General features: G+C 47.4%; 1 protein-coding gene across 13 annotated transcripts in view; it reads right to left on the reverse strand.

Moving 5' to 3' along the window:
• Positions 1-20,506, reverse strand: part of CAMK2G (calcium/calmodulin dependent protein kinase II gamma) — a 123,772-nt gene extending 103,266 nt beyond the window's left edge. For all 13 annotated transcript variants that reach the window (XM_030488960.2, XM_030488955.2, XM_030488949.2 and 10 more), the window contains exons 1-2: positions 20,180-20,506; positions 18,282-18,376 (exon numbers count right to left, since the gene is read on the reverse strand). In XM_030488960.2, the coding sequence (XP_030344820.1) occupies positions 18,282-18,376; positions 20,180-20,244 (160 nt within the window). In that variant the 5' untranslated portion in view covers positions 20,245-20,506. The remainder of the gene's footprint in view (positions 1-18,281; positions 18,377-20,179) is intronic.
• Between the last annotated feature and the right edge of the window lie 1,678 nt (positions 20,507-22,184).

The raw sequence follows: 22,184 nt of genomic DNA on the forward strand, positions 1-22,184 counted from the left end.
AAGCCACGATGGGCAGTACTGTCAACTCCTAAATTTAATATACACTCATTGCCAGACCACTAATTCATTTTTTTTTGCATTCCCTAACCAATGGTGGCTGAAACCTGCTAAATCAGGTAGAATAGCAACAATTTAACTTACAACATGCTGGAACATTAGGACAGCCAGAGGGCAGAATAGACAGAGTGAAACGTCCTTTGTTGGGTTTTGGGGTTTTGTTTTGGGGGGGGGGGTCTGTTTGTTTGTGGGTGGTTTTTTTTGTTTGGTTGTTTTGTTTTGTTGTTGGCTTTGTGGGGGTTTTTTGGGTGGGGTTTTTTTTTCCCCCCCTGTGTTTGTTTTGTTGGGTTTGGGTTTTTGGGTTTTTTTGATCAAGATGGATCACTCCCAATGCTGGAATCAAACCCTTCTTCCACTCTCCTGCTGTGGTGCTAGGAAAGGGTATATCCAAAAGGAAGCTTGTATTCTTCTCTGAAGTTATGGAGAAATCAACTGTCAATAAATAAAGACAAGGACCTGTGTGTCAGGACTGTCCTAGTCATCCTGTACCAAGGGTAGAAGGGCTTAATCTCCCAGTGCCCAACACAAATAACCTGAAGAAATAAGCCTGTCAAGTCCTTTACTTTTAAGAAAGAATTCCTCTTCAAATATGCTGACTTTAATTACACGCAAGTTTCTCATCCCTTTTCCAATCTATGATATTTGTCTCAAGGCAGCAAGTTTGCAATGAATTATTGAAAAGATAAATTTTCAATTCCTTGCATAACTACATTTGTCTCTTATTACAGAAAGGGCACACCAGAAAATCTAACTAGTTTTCACAGCATACTTTAATTAACCTTAATCACATTCCACCTCTCCCTAGTATTTTCCTTTTCCCTCTGTTCTCCCCCTTATATGGATACTCCTTCCAACACCTTCACAGCATGGTTTCTAACTGCCTTCTAAATAAAACCTGAATCACACTATTTGAAGTGAGAGCAATATCCCCAGCACACATGCTATCAAGTGTAGAATAGCTTTCTGGTGGTTCCCTCCCATTTTTTATTTCCTTTCCTGAACCAGCTTTCAGTTAATGACAGGTCTTCAGCTCTGGCCCATAACTTCTCATTATTCCTTCTGATGAGCTAACAGTAATCTTCTTAAACGCATCCAAGATTTTATTCCTCCCTGGGTGGCAAAGGATGTTCTACTCTTGAAGACTTCATATTAGTTTGACATTATCATATGATCAAGAGGCCTTGCAGCAGTATACCTTGTGCATCTACAACTGTTTCCTTTGGAAGGACTTCAAATGCTGTAACCATACATTAATGTGAATGTTTACAAATTCTCCAGGAGGTAGGGACCCTTTGCACAAACAGACTGATTAGTTAGCCAAGGAGACACAGCGAGTGGGGAGCAGGAATGGTTTCCTGACAGCATCCCATAAAGTAAATTTTCACAAGTGACTCAATTACATATTCAGATCCTAAAATGCAGCCAATTTTAGAATTTACCTACATTCTTGTCATAAGATTGCCCTCATTTTCACTCTTAGATACAGTTGCTGATCCTAGAGATCTAAGTTTTCATTTTGCCACCTCACTTTCACCCACTTCAGAAAGCAACCCATTGCAGATGTTAGTCCCTGTTACTATAGTTAGGACTGATACAAGGAAATAACTTTATATTTAAGTGATCTCCTTTACTTTTTCTGATTAGTCTTCATAAACACACACACAAAAAAATGTGCTGTTTATTATCATCTGTGTAAGAACCTTCTGTATCAATAGCAATTACATCTAGTTTTCAAACTGTCTCTTATCAGGCAAAAAAATAACACAAAGTTAGAGTCCAAAGGCATGCCCAACAAAACATATTTCAGAGCTGTATTCCACAAACAATAAGCAAATCAGAGGGAAAAGTAGTACAAGGAACACACCAAAATCTTATTCCTATAACCAGCAAACTAGACTACAACTCCTCCTAATACTACATGCTTCAGCCCACGTTACTTTCCTGCCAAACGACCACAGCCATTTTTTCTACCTACACTCTTCTTATCACTGTTATAGCAAAGAATACTCTCTCAGCATTTCCGAGTGTAAAAGAGGGCTATTACTTCGCTGCCCAGTAGTGGTACTGGGAGGATAAAGGATGCTTAATGAAAGCTACTTCTGCATTATATAGTTGGTGTGGGGAACAAAAAAACAAGACTGAGGGTGGTACATGGCTAAAAAACAAAAAAGCTGCCAGGAACAGTCTCCTGGTGGTGCAGAGGAACACAGTGCAGTGGAAGGACCTTCTTCCAGATAGGAGAAAACAAATTTTGGGAGAATAAGGGGTGGGGGGAATCAAACTCCTGGAGAACAAGACTAAATACCCATTCCTTTCAATAGGAGAGAGCAAATCCCTAACAGAACCTTGGAAAAACCCTACTTGGAAGAGGAAGTTCCTGGCATTGGCTCACCTTTACCAGCATATGAACAGAAACCACATGGCTGTCCTGTGCAAGACCTACTGCACCCAGCTTCCAGTTTTCCAAAAACACACCTGTAGGATGTGGCTCTTGAATAAAATGCTATTCAATAATGCAGGCACTGGTCATCAAACAGCTGGATTCCTTCTGAATGTACCAAAGACATCTATGCTTGAACACAAATGATAGAAGCCTGGGAGGGAAACAAAACCACAGGATTTCTGCATGTTCTTAATACTGGTAGTCAGCAGAATGCCCTTCTTCACTGCATGCAGAACATTAGGGGAACGTACGTCCGTGCAACAGCAAGCCTATATTCATCACTTACTTTTTAGCTATTTAAACCAGTTGAGAGATAGAAAGATGCTGGAAATGCTGCCTTGATTTGGTATTTGAGGGACGTGAACGAGAAGACCAAACTAAATGGAAAATCTTGAGGGCACAGATGAATGGCGCTGCACCCAAGTGCTGAATGACTCCTCTCCGAAAGAGCTAATACCTGTGTCAAAGTATGCTCTTCAGACAAGAAGAAATACTAAGTCTCAGAGGATTAGAATAATCAAAAAAAAAAAAAGAAAAAAGCTAAACCATCTATTTTAAGCCTAAGTTCCCCTAGCTATACTAGGACAACTTTAAATTAAGCAGAGCAAGCTGTAAATACAGAGCAGGCTACCAAGAATTTCAGTGAGAGAAGATTTACAATGCACCTATGTGCCACACCATCACTTATAGCAGAGCAGACAAAGCACTTCTGTACGAAAGGGCAAAGCATGCCATGTAGCAGTAAGTCCACATAGCAGTTAGGAACATGAGGTGCAGCAGGGGGAGAGACAGCATGGCTGCCTCCAGCTGGTGAAGAGTCCAAAAGCTTGATCCTGTGTATGCAAAGTGCTCAGGTACTTCCAGGAATTGTATAGGAGCGAGACAGCAAGAAGACATTTTAAGAGGAAAAATTACCACTCAGTAAAGCAACTTTATATGTAAGGATTACTTAAAAACATACACAGAAACTTTCTAAGCACTGATAGTTTTCATGACGCTACCTAGTCAGGGAGTCCCAACCTTTCTGCAAGCCAGTCTCCCCTTCAGGCAGCTGGCAAGGCTCCACACTGCACAGGCACAGCACCCACCCCTCAAGACTGCTGCCTCCATCCCTGCACCCCAGCCACCCGGCTGCCCAGTCCCAACAGCATCAGCCTGAAAACCAAGTTAATACTCCCCACTACCTCGATCCAAACACACTCAGGGGTCTCTGCTCCCCATGCCCTCTTCCAGGAGGGCAACATAGGCATGCAAGAGCTATCTCTGCACCACCAGCCCAGTGCTCTAACAGACTACTCCACATGTGCTTTTCTCAGCCCTAACTGCAAGAGATCCTGGTTCCTGAAGCTACACCCAAGCAACCACTTCCATGGCTGCACCAAGAAACTTATCTGGAAACTAAATGCCTTCCCATCCCCAGCACTTCAATAATTCCTCACTGAAGGGCTCTTCTGAGCTTGGTTTCCCGGTCCATGGGATGAGATAGAAAATTCAAAAGACCTGCTGTGAAACAGAGAAGGGATCAGACATCTCCAGAGAAAGAGGCAGGTGCTCCTTAAGCCAACACTGGCATAGAGACTGTGTAAGTGTCAACCCATGGCCTTGTTTAGCTGGTCTCTATAATCTGCCTGTATTACATTCATGCTTTGCTAGCTATAGCTGTCATAAATATCATCTTTTTCAGGTGTTGCAAGCTTCAGATCTGGGGAGGGAGAGATGTTTAAAAAGAATAAGCACACACCTTCTCCTCGTCTAGACCAGGCAATTGGCAGCAACCCAGTGCAAATACACCCAGTACAAGGAGCAAAACTGCCTGTTAGGGACAGCCCTGTACACCAACACATAGTTCTGCAGCACTGACATCTCTATGCACAAAAAAAGAAAAAGGGCAGAAACAAACTCCAGTGCAGTCACAGAACAGCTCCTTTTTTTTTTAGCTTACCTTCTTCTTTCCTTTTTTCCCCTCCCTGAGCCAATTCAGTTGCAACATAATCTATCACTCTGGAAGCTCAGTGTACTTTTCACAGGGAGTAGTGCTGCACAGTCATTGTGGCTGTCCCCCTAACCACAGGTGATGTAGTGATAAGGGGCTCATGTCCCCTATGAACACCCTTACAACAGAAAGATCAGGCATGCTAGCAATGAGTTGGGAGTCCTTTCTGCATCTCAGTGACATTTTCATCACCATAACTGGCCACAAGTAGAATATCCCAGGAAGCAAACCCTAAAAATAACTTCTTACAACAAGTCAGCCAGTCCCCCAGCAAAAGGGGAGGGAACATTGCTTATATTTGGTTAGCACAATTCGGTTATTATGAGAGGGACAACAAATGCCCAGCAAACAAGAGAGGCAGAGAGGAAACAGAGGAGGAAAAGCAGGTGGTGAATCATACACCAATTTCCCCTGTATCACCAATAACTGTCAATAGGAGATGCTTTCCCAAGTGGAAATAAAGAAACCAAAGTAGAAACCTAGAACCAAGCCTGCCCAAAATACTTTTAAATACAATGAAAGAGGGAGCCTGGCCTACTAAGCACCAGAGTGAAAAGAAGTGTGTACTCTCCCCAGCTGCAGCCACCTTTAAGAAAGATCCTGTGGGGCCCTCTCCAGCTCTGGCCCATGGATCTCCAGGTATCCCTGGAGATCCCCATGGGAAGGCATCATGATTCCCAGCTACTTAACCATAGAAACCGTGGAGGACTTTCTTCACCAGAATAAACTCAGAAACCTGTGGCTGGGGAACCACCAAGCCATCCTACAAGTGCTCCCAGGCATGGCTGACACCCAGGCAGCCTTTCAAAGGGGTTCTGCACACTGGAGAAGCAGAGTGGCATGGAAAGAGCAGAACAGCAGGCCATCCTCTCCTCAGCCACATGCTCAAAGCCACAGGCTCCCCAGCCAGCCCCCCCGACATGCTCCTGAGGGGCTGCAAACCTTGCAGAGCTCCCCCTCAGGCAGCACATCTGCCCCACTTGCAGCAGGGCTACCGCAGCACATGGCCCTTCTCCTCCACGTACCAAGTCACCCGGCAGCAGTCCCCAGCCTGCCGTGTACAAGACGTGCACAGCCATGGCACTCCAGCTGACTCCACTTGTGGGCTTCCTCCCACACCACATCCCACACAGCATGCCCACAGGTCACCAGCATCGTCCCCTTGCACCAGCAAGTGGCTGCTGTGACAGCCTGTGCAATGGAGGAGGGCACAGTAATAAACTTGTGACTCATGAGGCCTCTGTGCGCTCCTGAGTCACGTGCAGAAGCTCACAAGCTCTGAATTGTAACAGGACATCCTGTGTGAGAAGGGAGTGTGCCCTAAAGACATCGTGACAGGATCAGCCCTAAGCAAACACCTGGTTAGGCTCTGTGGCGGAGTGAGGAAGGGAAAAGCATGACAGGATTTTCTAGTCCCAGGACTGCTGCCCACTGTGCTTTTCCACATGTTTTCCAGCTCCTGACTAGCTGGTGCAGACAGAGGCACAGAAAGGAGGGGTTCCTAGCATCAGCACTGTACTGATGTCTTTCTCTTCCTCTTCCAAATAAGTCTTTCTGCACAAGTTTCTGTGTGCTGTGGGAAGGACCCAGCCACAACTGCAGACACCGGGCTGGCTTGCGCTCGCTCCCTCTTGATTTACAGAACTTCCCCGCTAACAGCTGCATTGCAGATGAACCCTCTTAAAGTGGACACGCAGTAAGCGAGACAGTAGGGCACAGAGCTGCTCTGACGCGACGCAGCCATATCAGGGCCCTCTCCACTGCACACACAGCAACTGAGACCTGTGCAAGAACTCCAGCAGCCCTGTCTCGATCCCACTGTGCACAGAGGGTCCTAAAGTACACAGCTTATCAAAGAGCAATCCCACCAAGTGAGCTCATTTCTGGACACAAGCTTCTTTCTTCTCCCCATCAGCTGATCACATCAGGTGCTAGTGGGCTTGGATGAACCAGCTAAATAAATATCAGACTACAGCTGGTTAGCAGACAAGGTAACAGTGTGACAGGGAGGCAGGCTTCACCAGTGCCAAGTCACTGCAATGCAGGATCCAGGAATTCAAAGATGCAGAAGGAAGAATATAAATTCCTCTGGCTCAGTCGAGCTGCATGTTTCCTGGTTCCCAAGCCAGCGCCGACCACCCCTTCAGATAAGCAACTGCATCGGTAAAACCTGAGTTGTTTCCAAGATGGGGAAGGAGTTTTAGCTGAGCTTTTCAAATGAGAAAAAACTCAGCAGTTAACATTTCATATTTCATAGAGAGATGAGCAAGCTGAAAAGCCCAGGAAAGCCAAGTAACTTCTTGACCATTTGTGAGGTGGTGAGAGGGAAAGCTTTTTAAACTCAGCTTCGGGACTACTGAAGAAACCAGGTATATGCAGCCACAAAGAGTTAACGATGCATAATGTGCTTCCTTAAAGCTGGGTAACCAGCTCTGCAGCAACATAAACTGCTAGCAGCAGCCAGAGTCACCTGGACTTGTCAGCAATATTTGATAATGGTTATCAAAAAAGCAAACTGCCTCATTCCTCTGTATTCACATCTCTGGTGCTGAACTTGGCTGTCTGGAGAGGATAAACAAGGGTGTTATGAGAGCTCAACTCCCAGCCTGCTGTCATAGTAGTGCTTCCACACAAAGGATGAGCTGACCAACACTTCACTCTTCTACATCATCCTTATAAAGTGCTGGAGCAATTCAGACACTCAGAGAAGGCTGTGGATCATTGCTCTGCACTGATCAGGCAAGTCTGAAAATTTTAATCCAGGCACCTTCATAACAAGCAGTAGACATAACACAATATCCTAATCTGCAGAGCTGGCAGATTCTAGCCAGATGACATAAAAGTCAAACAAAAATGGGCAGAGCTGAAAGTCACTTTTCAATCCTGCAGTCCAAAAATCAGGAATATTTAAAGTAACACAAGAGCTATGAATCACTACTTTAACTTGCACTGAAGAAGCACATCTGTCACGATCAAGCTTTGTCTCTGCACTAGGACCAGTTATAAAATAAAGCTGTGCAACTTCAACTCTTCTAATCTCTCCGACACAATCTCAACAGAGGACATTTGATACCCAAAGCTTACACAGAGAGGCCCCGAGGCAGGCAAAATTCAACTTAACAGCATACCAACTCTTTGGGCAAACAACAGAAAGAACTCCTGCTTGGCATTACCAGGCCACACTCTCTATTAGACTCCAAGAAAACCCTTCCCTGTGGGTTACAAGACAACTTCATTCTTCCACATTTATTTTTAACTCCAGCCACCCTGGGTGATTTCTTGGCCCATCACCCATGAAATGTTATCCACTTTGATGCAAGGGGGAGAGAGAAAAAGAAAAGGAAAAAAACAGATACACATACATTTTCAGAATGGAAGCTGCTTCACTACAGTAGAAACACTAAGTATATTTGGCAGGCACTGGAGACCAATACAAGAAGAGGTTTAACAAGCTGTTTTCTCTGCAAAAGCTTTCAGGGCACCTATGCTATTTGAAATGTGTATCTAGTAAGTGCTCCCCTACATCCCAAAGAAAGCACTGGACTATCCCCTCTGAAGTCACAATTCAAGTCAGGTGTATGACATCAGGACTGTAGCAGAACGCACAGCAGCAGGATCAAAACACACATCTCTCATCTCCAGAGCTGCAGGGAACTTTACACACCGACTATATTCTGCTGCACAGACAAGGAGACCCCTCACTCAGAAGCAAGACCACCAACTGCAGACCCCTCTAAACTCACAACAGATTTGGAATAAAGTAACAAGTTCAGGAAATAATCTCTTTCAAGAGAGAAGTTGGGGTAAAACTCACCTTCTTGAGCAACCTTGTGCTCAGTCCTGCCTGCAAAAGAAGAGGAAGGGAAAAAAAAACCAAAACAAAACGGTGCACTTAAGTCTAAAGATTTCTAGTTCTTCTCCCTCCTTTTTCCACCTCAGACTTCAGGCTGCATGAGCCGGCTTCTCCTTTTCTCACTGCTCCCCTGGGATTAAATAAAACCTCCTCCTTCAAAGAAGAGTTGTTGTCAACATCAAGAAATGACATATCTCTCTTCACAGCTATCACTTACCACAGTCTGCACCAATTGGCTTAGTGAAGATGACACAGTAACGGCAGAAGATTAAGCACATTCAAATACCAAGTTACTCCACTAGACAAGCTGCAGCCCACACCAGCTAACTCAGGTGCCTAGAAGAGAAGTGAGGGAAGGGAAAGAATCCTTTCTGCAAGCTTTCAGGAACTGGCTTTGGAGGCTTAACATCCTTGTTCTCACTCACAGCCTGTATTCATGGGGGCTTAAAAAGCACACTGGGATTTCCACTATTCAGAAAGACCTATACCACTAATTTCCATAGATATTAATGTCTCCTTTAATAAATACATGTTTTAAGTTGAAGAAGCCCTTCTAGAAAGAAACTAGATTTAATTGCCACAATTCTACCTTACCAAGTCTGCAGACAAACATTTAACACTAATATGCGTATTGCTGCTCAGAGGTGTGCCATGCATGACCAGAGAAGTCTCTCCTGAGGAAGCCTGCAAAAAAGGCCCTGTGATAACTCATAGTTCTGCGAACAAACAAGTGGTACCACCTGTTGAGCTATGGGGCACTGAGATTTTGAGGCACTGGGGCCAGAGACTCCCTCACCAGCTCTTCGCTCCCAGCCAACTGCACATCACTAATTCTTCTAGGACCAGTCCTTATAAGGGTCAACCTCCACAAAGGAGGTTGCAGCACGGGGTAGTGATAGGGCTTCCCTCAGACTCCAGTGCAGGGAAAACTGCCCAAGCCTGCCCTCCATCACACACTACCTGCCCATCATCCAGGCCCTCCCCACAACTCAATCAGCTCTGATATGCAGTGACACCACTCCAGCTCCAGGCAGAGAAACCAGTAGAGACAAAAGCAGTACACAGGGTCACGACCAATACTAGCGCTAATAGTGCTCACATGGTTTTAAATCAGACATTTTCACGGACAACAGCCTTGTGTTATCAGTAACGCTAGCACAGACTGGTTAACTTCGAGTCCGGAGGTTTCAGACTATCAAACTACACTGAAACTGGATTATTTGTATCAACTCTGATGCGGAAAAGCTCTTACCACAAGGTAGAGAACTAGTTATTTGTGTGTATATGGAATAGAAAAAAAGGCCAGAAGAAGAGAGACACACCATCTTTTCCCACTTTTTCCATTTCACCTGCCAAAACAATGCAAATCCTGGCAATTTACCCAGTGAAAGCAGGGTGCATCTACCCCTCTTCAAAGAGGGAATCTGTTAGAGCAATGCTGCCCAGAATTTAGATCGAAGGAAGAATGCCAGTCCGCATTCCCACCCCCCATCCCAGTGGCTATAGGAGAGTGGGCCTGGTACTTTTCACTAGGATGCTGTTCTTCGTTAATACATCATCACCCACCCTTCTCCTCCTCCCCCCCTCCCTTCCCTCCTATGAGAAAGTTCAAACCTTTGGCTCACATGCATCTGGTAATTTTTTCAGTCCCTGTTTGCCACTGTGATCATGACAACAGCCCCCAGAGATAACCCAGCAGCTCTGCCACAGCAGGCAGGCTGCCGCTCCCTGCCTTCTTGGCCATTGAGCCTTTGGCTCCATAGGCCTGCAAAGGGCACCTTCCTTCCTTTGAGATATGTTTGCGTGCGTCTTGTTTTTCTTTTAAATTAACCTTGTCTTTGTTCTCACAATGCCTACTTTTTTCTCCGAGACAGCTCTCGGCTCAATTTTTGGGACTCTGACAGAATCATACTAATGATAGCACTGCAAAGAGAGATGCTACCTTTGCTGCCCTGGAGAAAAAGGGTCCTGTGCTTAACAGCCAAATCACCCGTGCCTTCTGGCAGACAGAAAAGATTAGCTAGCACCCTTCTCAGAAGCAGGATGCTAACCTGGACTCATCCCAGTGTCACTGCTAAGCAGACCCCAGCCACGGGACAGACAAGACAGCCCAGGGCTGCAGGTGCTTGGATGATGGCTAACTCAAGATGGGAACTTTGGACTGAAGCAGCAGGACAGCGGGTCACCAGTCCAGAGAGGTATGTAACTCATGCTCTCAGGAACATAATGCCGAAGTGCTGAGAGTACAGTATCACATCTAGATGCACACACACATTCTCTGAAAGGTCATCACATTTACTCAACTCACATCTCAGAGACGGGGAATTCTCCTGATTCTGCCAGGAGCAGAGTGAGATGGATCCTGACACCACGAGTAAAGCCACAGTTATCTCCTCCTTTCCTGACCCCGTCATAAAAAGGCAAGATACAACATTAACTAGCTCTCCTCACATGTCTGAATTATTCCCAGTCAGCAGTAATGAGCTGCTTGCACCAACCACCATCCTCCCCAGTCTGCTCATCTAACAGGTGGAAGCAATAGGAATTCTGCAATATTCTCTAGGAGGAGAGTAAAGCAGCATTACTAAAGGGATATTTTCAATCAAAGCATTATAGAATAATGCAATTATTGGTTAAAGTAACCAATCCATGAGAAACAAATGAATATTCTAAAGAAATTCAAAATTAAAACAGAAGAAGGAAGAAAGGGGGCCAGAAAGTAACAGGTGAAAAATAAAAGCTACAAGGAATCAAAATCTAACAACCGTAGACTCAGTTTCCCGAAACAGCTAAATCCATGCCCCACTGGTCTTTGGCTACCCTCAGTGTTCAAAAACCTTGTTTCTAAGATACTGCCAGCCCATTTCTTCAGAAGTATGCTGCTGCTGTTCTCCAAAAATCATGTAGACAGCAATACCAGAATGCTTGGGGAGCCATAACAGCAGTATATGGTGAAATTTAAACACACAGTGAATTTAAGAAGGTACAAAATGGAACCTGAGGTCAGCCTGACTCGTAAGACCCCACATTTTGAAGCATTAAGCTCACTGTTGTAAGGGCTAGCAGGAACTACAGTTGTTTCAGTTACAGCTTGACATTTCCTCCATGCACTAAAAAAATCTAGTGAGCACCTCAAGATTTTAAGCACACATTTGCCCATCAGAAGCACACATTTGCACCTCCGCTTTCTCGAGGATGACTGCTCTGCGCACTGATACCACTTCTGTCGCAGGCAAACAGTATCTCACAATGAGGTGAGATACTCCACATTTCTTTTATAGCATTCAAAGCTTCTTTCCTGTGCTGGTGATCCTGGTGCCAGCTGTTGCAGCCCTCTTGTCCTGGCCAAGCCAACAGCAGCAGCTCACTCTATAGCCAAACACGAATTAACATTTTTTGTAAAGTCTGTTACCTTGGTGAAAATCAGGAACTTTCAGGAACAGAGGAGCGAAAAGAAACATCTGAAACACCGAAACAGGTGATAGGCCAGAATTAATGAAAAGGGGGGTGATGCCGTGCTTGTGAGGGTTATGAGGCAGACATATGGTGCTTATAGGTGGCACAGTGGAGAGAGATATTTTTCTTTATTAGCATGCTTCCCTTTCAAAATTGTCTTCACGCAATTTGCAGAGCCAGAAAAAATAAAATACTTGCAGGGCATGGAACGCAACAAAAAGAGTGTCATAGTCCTCTCTGAAAACAGTGGTGCTAACCCTCTGTACTGAGGGAGGGAGGGAGCACTCTGCAAAGATTTCTTCATGGTGATGATTTTGGTACTGCCCAGAGAACAACTGAATTTGGAGGCAATGAAATTTCCACACTACACCCCAAAATCACCACCACCAACAGCAGTAAAAATGCATAGCTTTTGCACTGGATCCTTCTCACAAGAAATTCAAGGGCATCTCCCTGCCCCAAATATCTACAGTGTGCTCAATACCTCACTCTTCACTGGAGAGACACCTGGAAATATCTCAGTTGTGGTTCACTGGTCAGAGCAAATGCTCTAGAGCCAAGTGCTTTGGGACACGTGCAGGAGTTAGTCTAATCACATTTCTGCCATACACAAGTCCAGTTTATATTGGGAAAACAAGAAACCCGACTCTCTCGCCAAGCCCCTTTCTCCAACCTCATGCGGAGGCAGTAGGAACTCCTGCCCAATCTGTGTGCCCACTGCCCCCCCTCCTTATTGTTAATGCTGGAAATTTAATACTCAATGTGACCACTGAGAAGACAGACACGAGCTGAAATCCTGTCTGCTCTGTTCCAGCTCCTTTATAAAATATACAGCGTAAACTGAGAGGCAACCTGGGGTAACCCCAACCATCACTGTCATCCGCAGCGGGAGGAAGCCAGCTTCTGGCCATAGCGAGCCACAGTAAAGCAAGGCTTCCAGCCCTCGCCACCCTGCCAATCTCTGCCGGCTCTCACACCACGGCGCTCTCCTGCCCGTACCGATGCACTGGGGTGGACGAAAAGCCAGGCTGACCGACCCTGGGTGGCCCCCAGCAAGCTCCCAGCCCCAGCCTCTCCTCCAAGGTCAGGGTCTCTCCTTTTGCACACACCCCTCCTCTTCTCCAAACACCTCTGCCAGCGAAATTTCTCCTGGTGACATACACTGCTTGAACCCTTCCTCCCCTGAGCAGGGGGCTGCAGACGGAGGGGAGGAGGGAGAGGAGGAGGAGGCAGGCTGCCGGTGGGAGGCAGAGGGCTGCAGTTTCTGACATCAGCAGAGCAGCCCCCCCGCCACCCCCCGCCGCACGCATGTGTGCTGCGATGCAGAGTGCAGAGTTCAGACACTCGCCATCCATGCACCCACCCCACCGGCCGATTCCTCCCCTGCAGCCCCCTTCCCGCAGCACCCAGCCCCTTACGTTCGCCCCACCACACACACTGCTCTGGGGGCTGCAGCACTTCAGCTCTGCTCCTTAGATCCCTCCGAGCGCGCAAAGACCTCCAAAAAAATCCCCAGCCATCGCTGCAGCTGATCTCCTACATATGCTCCCTAATCACAGCATCTCTCAGACTCCTCGCAGGCGGCAGAAGGGAGGAGGAGGAGCTGGGGCACAGGGAAGCTCTTCACACTCAGCCTAAGGCCCACCCTGCAGAAAGGGCAGCTCCTCTCCCACACCGAATGACCAGACTTGATTTGGCTGCTCAGCAACTACAGCTGAGCAGACAGGGTTTGATTTGCCGTCCTCTGCAAGAAAGGACATTTGTCCCCAGCCTATAAACATAGGCAGGCACAGAGGACACCTATTACAGGACACTGCCACGTGGGTTGGGATTTGCGCTTCAGCCATCTGTGACCGGTGTGCTGGGCTTCCCTGCTTTCACACAGAGCGGATTTGCCAGGCTGCAGTGCACCACCGCTGCACGCATCTAATTCGAGTGGCTGTGCTGGAGCCCACAGGGGACTTCAAACCTGGCAGCCACAGGAGCAGTCCAAGACAGTCCTAACTCAAACACCGGCTAAGAATGTTTACAGAGCAGACCAAGATAGAGGTTAGGGACCGATGCTGCTAAACCTCCTCCACATCATTCAAGCTCAACTTTTCAGTGTCCAAGGAAACTACTACTGACACCTCCAACAAAACATACTGTAAAGCCCAAATCAGCAACCACTATGGAACTGAAAGCCAGGACAAGAGGGGTGCATGAAAAAAAGCTGAGCTGGAAGTGTAAAGAGAGAGTTTTTTTCCTAACAGGGATTGATACACAGAAGTAATTCCCTGCTCCTCCCACAATCCACATAATCTCCTATAGGAACAACAACAAAGTAACTGGTAGACTGCAAATTTTTATCTGGTTTACAGATTTGGAAAGATGGAGAGCTGGGAGAGAATCCACCTCTTTATTCCACAGGCAAGAGCAAAGCCATGGTAAGGAGAAAGCAGCAAAGCAGTCTAACTTCCAAGACAGCTGCTTTTCACTTTTTTCATCAAGAGATGTCACTTACAAGACTTGAAAGACACAGGTTTTCAGCAGTAAATGAAATTTAACAACAGATGTAATGCAGAGAGATTTCTCTCCCTGCACCTAAAAAACATAAGTGAAAAATAAGTGGTGGTAAGATCACTACATCCTCTGTGGTATAAACAACATCCTAAAAATTATCACAGGATAGAACTCTGCCTACCTCTTTCCAATGCAGGACTATCTCTTGAAGTACGCAATCGAGAGTCAAATCCTGGGTATTTCCCTGTTGCTACTAAAGCTACTGCTTCTCTCTTGATCATTTTTTTTTTTTATAAGTGCAAGCAATTTTACTTTATTTGAAGTTCACTGCTGCCTAGGAACTGAAGCACTGCTTGCTATGCATTTTCATGTTCAAAAAGTATTCTGGTGACACAACACAACTTCAAAAAAATTAGTTATTACTTCCCTCTTCCCGCAGCTCTGGTAAAAACCTGTGCGTTCTATCCCATAGGAATTTCGGATGACTGAAGCATTGTATTTCCCCCATGTGTAATAAACACTGCTCTTATATGCCAGTTGAACACTCACTAAGGCAAAGTCTGTTTCCCCTCCCTTTCCACAATCATTTGGCCCCTGTTTAACAAAGTTCTTGGCATACTCTTCACTGAGTAGTCTTAAGCATCACACAATATGAGTATGAATAATAGCAAATACTTCATTAAAGCTGAAATATGAATTTTAATCTAGACCAGCTCTTACTGACGCGATTCATTAAAAAAGAGAGAGAACAGGCACCCCAAAATCATAGACAATAGAGAAACAGAGACTCTGCTCTCAACATCTGACTTTGTATTTTACGGAGGGTGAAGCTTACAAGAGCGAAGTTGTTAGGACTGCCCTTCATAAATACCAGCACCACATTCATCCTTCTTGTTTCGAGAGAGAAGCCCCTTAACAGCACCATGCCTCTTCAACTCTTTCTTGCTTGAAGAAAACAGTTTGATAAACGTGTCAGATAATACAGAACCCTCAGAAAGCAAACAATTCACCCTAAAGTGTTCCTCTTCCTCCTTTTCGGCTACATACAGAAAGCTGTTCAGCACTTCCCAGTTGGCTACCTAGTATTTCTTTATCAAGAGTCTTGAAAAATAAAGGTAACAAGTACTGTGGAAGGAGAGCAAGGCTTTATCACCCCTTCCCTGGCGTAATCTAGGGAAGCACTACAGCAGGCAAAGCTTCTGTGGAGCAGCAATGGGCTAGACATATAAACAGCAGCAGCAAGACGCTGGCTCTTGAAGTAGCAGTTACTACATGAGGTATCTATGCAGGTTCAAATTCTGCTAGAGAGGGTACAAAACGTTAAATGTAGCTAAGCTTAAACTGGAGAGGGGCAGGCTGTCCCCACATGATGAAATATTCTGGCACTGTGACCAAGCCTAGAATAAAACCAACAACGCAGGAGGCAGGTCAGGACGGTGCGTTAACCTGCACTACAGAGACGTATGCAGCTGGGCATGCAGGAGAGCCCCGTCTGTCTCTATTGCTGGGCAGAGATGTGGCCTCCCGGGGGAGAAGTGCCAGCTCAGGGAAAGGACGCATCAGGCAACATATATCCAGGATACTGCAGAATTAATGCCATAATTCTCCTTCTCTGGGAGACAGCTTTCTAAAATGCCTTTGCCAGAGACTTCCATTTTCAGGTTGCCGAATCTCCCTAATCACTGATTTACAGCTACAGTGTCTAAATAGCAAGCATTTCTCCTTCAGTGCTTTAAAGACCTATTCCAAGGTGAATTCACTAAGTTCCTATCAATATATTCAGTCCCTTTTTGTACTAACCAATCAGCAAACACAGCTGGAATAACTGAGGAACCTATATATTCAGCTGAAGTCACCATTCACTTTTCACTGTAAATGCACATTCTTTAGTCCTCAGATAAGACTTCAATGAAACCTGATCAGTCCCTTGTTTCTGATATTGTTCTAAACTAGCAGAAACATGCATTTCCTTTCTTGGCTCTCCCCACACTTGCCCTCTACCTAACCAATACCTTTGTAAGTCATTGCCAGCTGCCTCAAGTTACATAGCTGAGGACCACGCTAGTATCCTCAATGTATCTTATTTATAGGAAGGCGTGAAATCTAGAAAGTAAGTAGAAGATCAAAACATGGCCTGTATTCACCCATACTTATTCTTCCTACTTGCTGGGTCACAGAAGTGTCATCACCTTAATATGAGAAACAATTAGAATCTATATATCACTCCCTCTGTAACTCATTAGGTGCCCGAACACCTAAAAACCGACTCTATCAGTTCTTCTGTGACATATTCCACTAACATGTTTCTGAATTTTGTTTCAACTGAACTGATCCTGCAGTTTTCCCCATTTTCCTTATCTCCAGAGTTAACTTCAATACCATCTTCTTTGTAGGAAAACAGTTTCTCATTTGCGACCAGTTTATCAAGCTACTAGGTCTCAGAAGATGGCTCTCCTGAGCTTTAGTCCTTGCTACAGGATGGACAGGGAACTCTGCGGAACAAACATGGCATTAATGGCCGTCAGCAAAGCAAAGCCACCCTTCAAACCTCTCCCATATAAAGTTGAACTAATTTTGAACTCAAGAGATTGGATATCCCACCTACATCAGCAGGCACTGTCACCTGACTATGGAGGAACGCTAATTCTAACAGGATCTGCAGCCACCAACTAAACAATCTAGGGCTCCACAGGCTGGTCCCCAACACAACCTTACTCAGGAAACAACACATTATCGCATACACTTGCTTCCACAAGTCAATAAAGCAAAAAAAAAAAACCAACCTTCACAGCATGGCACTCTCTACTCTTCACACTTCTTCTCCATGCTAACTACAGTAAATGGAAATTTTTCACCATTCTTCAAGCTGTCTTCTGCTCTTATCATCACATTTTGTATTCCAGCAAAAAGAATACATATTCTATTTTTCTCTTTTATAGGGATCAGGCAAAACATTTTTCACTTCTAAGTCATTTATCAAAATCATTTGCTGCTTCCTCTTGCCTTTCCTTTTATTTCTCAGTCATCCTCCTTACTAAACCATCTATTCAACTAGCAAGATAGTCAAGGGCCTAATACATTAATTTTGTCAAATCTGAAAGGTCTTTAAGGACTTTGATCTTGTCTTGTTCACCTCTTCTAGAAAGAGTCGCCTCTGGCATCTCAACTTGTTGCACACTCTGCTTTCAGCATCTTTTACTGCAGTTTGGTTTCTCTCATTCTCTCCCTCATCCACTCCACCCTTGAAGCAACTTTAATCCCTGTAAGGGATTCCCTACACACTAGAAGATACACATTCCCTACATACTACAAGGTACGCTACCCTTTGTGCATCTCTGGAAAACAGAAGACCAACAGCTTGCGGGAAGAGTTTAGTCTTTTGAAAATTAAAAAGAAATCTTCAGTCTGGTTTCAGGTGTTTTAAGTCTCCAGGACTAACAAAAGCAACAAATACTTGTTCTGATTTATCGAGAAGTCAAATTCACAAGATTTCTGCACTCAACCTACTTCTGCCTTTGAAAGCAAACTTGTTAGTTTCCAAACACACCACATTTAAGTACAGTATGAAAGGAGCAAGGCATATAGCATGTATCCTTAAAAAAGAATAATCACATCTGTTGGGGTAAGACAGATCTCCTAGGCAAAATCCATCTGCAACACTTTATTATGAGTGATCGGTACACACACACATGTCGATAAATCTCCCATAAACACACCTGTAGCTGGGCTTGAAGAAGAAAGATCTCAAAAAGAAAAAAAGACAATGCCACAGAGTATCCATTTCCAGATACAGGACATTTTCTATCAACCTGCAACACCTCCTTCCAACCTGCTCTTTGCCACACAACTCAATTAGTTTGTAACACTGAAATGATGACTGAGACAAGCAACTGCAGATCCTTAAACTTATCACAGCTTCAACTCCAGCAAAGTATTTTCTACTCATAAAAGGGAGAAGGGTAGATCGAGAGACTAACCTCTGGCTGACAGCTTTTTGGTGTTGATGATTTTTGCAGCATATTCCTGTGATGAACTTTTCTTTACGCATCTGCGGACCACAGAGAAGGCTCCCCTAGAAAAAAAATAAAGAGGGTAGGAGCTCTGAAACTGAAAATGAGAAAACAATTGCAGCAATTTCTAACCCCAGAGCAGACCGGATTAAGAACAGAAGACATGCAGAGGATGGAAACAACATATGACAAACTGAAGAACAGCGCATGCTGTCTGATCAACAAATATAACCTAGTCTATATGGTACTCAAGCCCCCTCCCAGACAGCACAGTAAGAACAGCACACCGTGCAGGGAGAGAGGACCCATACAGGCACAGAAACGGAATGTCAAGGGATTGGTGAACGGGAGACGATGCTGCAAACACTCGCCAGTAAGTCCATCTCCCAAAGACAGTATCCCCAGCAGTTACATCAGACAACCAGCACTCATTTCTCGCATGTTCAAGTGCTAGATAGGTCACAAAATCGTTGCAACACTTTGCAGAAGTTACTAGTTCTCTTACATCTCTCTACCCACCTACAAAACAGGGATAAGCATGTACCTATTAACGAAGTAAGTAGGAAGCTACGAGGCTTCGTACATTTTCTCAAGCTGGAATTATTGATTTTATTACAACTATTCCAAAGAGCCACCTGGAGAAGAGGTCTGAGAGAGAGGGAAGAAGGATTTCTGTGAGGAAAAAGAGATAATACAGCAGAGACCAAGGTGAAAAGGTAGGGACTCGGAATCTACAGGACTACACAGTTGAGTGCTTAAAAGCGGTCCCTTCTGTTTAAAAACAAACCAAAACCAAACACAAAACCCACAACAAAACGGGGTGGGAAAAGAATAACAACTGGCTTTACAGAAAAGATCTGAAAAGGACAAATAAGAGAAAACTGGCAGAAAATTTCAAGTCCTTCAGACCAGGAAGATGAACCTGAGTCTAAGGACAAACATACATATTTAAAGTGTAAGAAAGGGGAACAGAAGCTGCACAAGAGCCCCACAAGACAGTCAGCCCTACAGAGAGCCTAAAATAGCTTGAATCCTCACGATACTGCAGAGTCCTGTCTTTTTCTCCCCTTCCTCAACCTCTACATACAAACCAATAAGCAGCAAGGTGAGCACCAGCACCGGGGCCCGGGCTCGGTGACACACAGCTGCAGCAGCGTGGGGAGGGACGGGGACACCGGGCTGAAGAGATGCAGCAGAGCCCAGCAGTTGGCGCAGGGAGGGAGGGAGGGGGTGAGCAGCAGCACCCAGGAGAGCACTGTCCCCATATCCTACCCCGGCCATTCCTACGCCGCTTTCCTGTCCCACAGGGTGCCCCTGCAAAGCCCCGTCCTAGGGTGCAGCACCAGGTCTGCCAATGCAGAGACAAGTGCGGAGAGAGGGAGGGAAGGAGAGAGGGAGGGAGAAGCGCGGTGTAGCAGCACCTGGTCCTTTCACAGGGACAAGGAAGTGGGGACTGAAGCATCGCAGAGTGGCGGTAACAGTGTTGTGTCCCAGCACAGAAACAGTTGAAGGGGACGGCAGTGTGCAGCAAGGAGACGGTGTGGGGAAGAGAACGCGGCAGCCTGGTCCTGAGGAGGGCAAGGGGGGAAGAGGGAAAGTCCCGGGGTGCAACAGGAGCGCGCAGCCCCAGGCCGGCTGCGGGGACAACCCATGCCGCGGCGGGGACGACCCCGGGGCGCAGAAACACCTTTCCTTCCAGCGGCGGTGCCGCGAGGTTGGAGAGCGGGATTACAGCGCGACAGCTAATCTTTCTCCGGCTCCCGGCAGAGCCGGGTGGCCGGCACAGGGCTCCCGGCAGCGCCGGCGGGTCCCGGGGCCGGGGCGGGCGGCGGGGCGCGGCGCGGGGCGCGCAGCGGGCTCCGTACTTGCCAAGCTCCTCGTAGAGCTGGTACTCGTCGGTGAAGCGGGTGCACGTTGCCGTGGTGGCCATGTTCGGGCTGCGGGAGGCTCAGCGCCGCTGGGGCATGGGGCAGGGCGGCCGGGACGGGCCGGGCGGGCGCGCTGCTCGGCGGCCTCCCTCCTGGCTCGCTGGGGCGGCGCAGGCTCCCCCCGCGCCCGGCTCGGCGCTCCCCGCTCCGCCGTGCACAGTCACCGCTCGCCGGGGAGGGGAAGGAGGCTGAGCCTGGCCAGCACCGCGAGAACTGGCTCGGAGACACCCCGCGCCGGCCCCCTCCCTCCGCCGGCCCCGGCCCGCCGCGGGGTGTGACCGCCGGGGGCGCTCCCGGGGCGCCCGCAGCGCCGCCGCTAACGCCGCTGCCAGCGCGGGGGGCTGCAGCCGGGGCGCGGCCGCCTCCCCCCGCCCGCCGGAGCGGGCACTGCAGTCAGCGGCCCCGCGCACGGGGGGGAGGGAAGGGGGGCAGACTGCGGCGGGCTCGGCCCCGTCCACGCTCGCTCCGCTCCGGCTGGGAGGCTGCAGGGCCGGGAGGGGACCCCCGGGCGGGCGCACCCGCGGGTGTTTCTCTTAACTCCCCTCGCGGGGGGCGCCGGCCCGAGGCCGCAGCGCCCGGGTCCGAGAGAGCCGCGGCCGGATAAACTTCCTGCGTGCAGTGGGGGGGGCCGCCGCCCTCGCCCGGGCGCACGTCAGCGGGGCTAATGCCGGGCGACCCGTTCCCTGCCTGCCGCAGCCCTGCAGGCAGTGACTGCCCGCTGCCGTGCTCCGGCCGGCGGAGCAGGCGGTGGCGCGGGGAAGATGAGGCAGGTCGCGGCCGCTGCCGCCCACGGCCACCGCCCCGCGCAGGGACCCGTCGCTCGGCATTTCGCCCCGCGGGAGAGGGAACCGGAGCACCGAGTCCTCCTCCCCGTGATGCGCCTCGGGTCGCGCCCGGCGCGCTCCCAGGCCGCCCGAGCTTGGGGGTGTGTGTGGGAGTCCCCGAGGAAATGAACCATCTGGTGCAGAGGTAGAGCCGAAACACGCCAAGTGCCTTGAAACTACTAAAGATCGAGACCCGGCATCCGCACACACGTATGGTTTATGGTGATGGGACTTGGACGCAGCAGGCAAACAGAAATCATCGGTCTCCAGCTGCAAAAGAAAACAAACCAGCCTCTGTTCTGCCTCTAATAGCGTACCATCTGAGAGTGCTGTCTGCAGTGCCTTTATAAGCAAGTTTATTTTCACCTTTTGCTTAAGTGAGTCTGTCTCTGTCTGAACACTTGCCAAATCTGCTTGATATGCAGATTTATATAGGGCAGTCACGGATCCAGCCAGGGAGGCAAGGGCTGCTCTGGCCTCTCCTGCATGACTGGGAGCACGAGCTGTGCTAAGAACATACAGGGAGACAGTTAAGTGTACCATAAGCCAGGAACAGTATTCAACTGATCCGAAAATGAAAAGTGCTGTATAAGTACCATGTATTCCTGCTTTATGACTAGACTACGAAAGTGTCCTGTTATTCAATCACATAAAAAGCAGTGGCAGCAGCCACCAGCATATCCCCCCCCACTTCCCATCGCCAGGTTAAATACAGCCAGACCAGTGCTGCAAAGTCTACACCTCAGTGATGCAGTAGGCAAAAATTCACCCAGCCTCTGCTGAAAGTAGATATCAAAAGTAGGGCAACATAACAGTAGCATTACAACAAAGCAATACTTCTAGAAGGTGATTATGAAACAACAGCATTCTGCGTCTTACACCGTGCCAGCATTTAAACCTGGAAACCTGCTGACCCAGCAGAAGAATTCAGAGAACCAACAAATGATCTATCCAACAGGTGCTGATCAGTGAACCTGCCTCCTGCTCAGCTAAAACTGCTCCAGCTGCAATTCAGCAGTCCACCAGTTTCTCTAACAGCTAGAAGAGCCGCAGCTGAGGAGGAAAGCAGTCTGACACCCTGCGGTCCTTACCAGGGGCACTGTCCAGTAACATGAGAG

Source organism: Strigops habroptila, chromosome 5, assembly GCF_004027225.2.
Source record: "Strigops habroptila isolate Jane chromosome 5, bStrHab1.2.pri, whole genome shotgun sequence".
NCBI classification, from domain to species: domain Eukaryota; kingdom Metazoa; phylum Chordata; class Aves; order Psittaciformes; family Psittacidae; genus Strigops; species Strigops habroptila.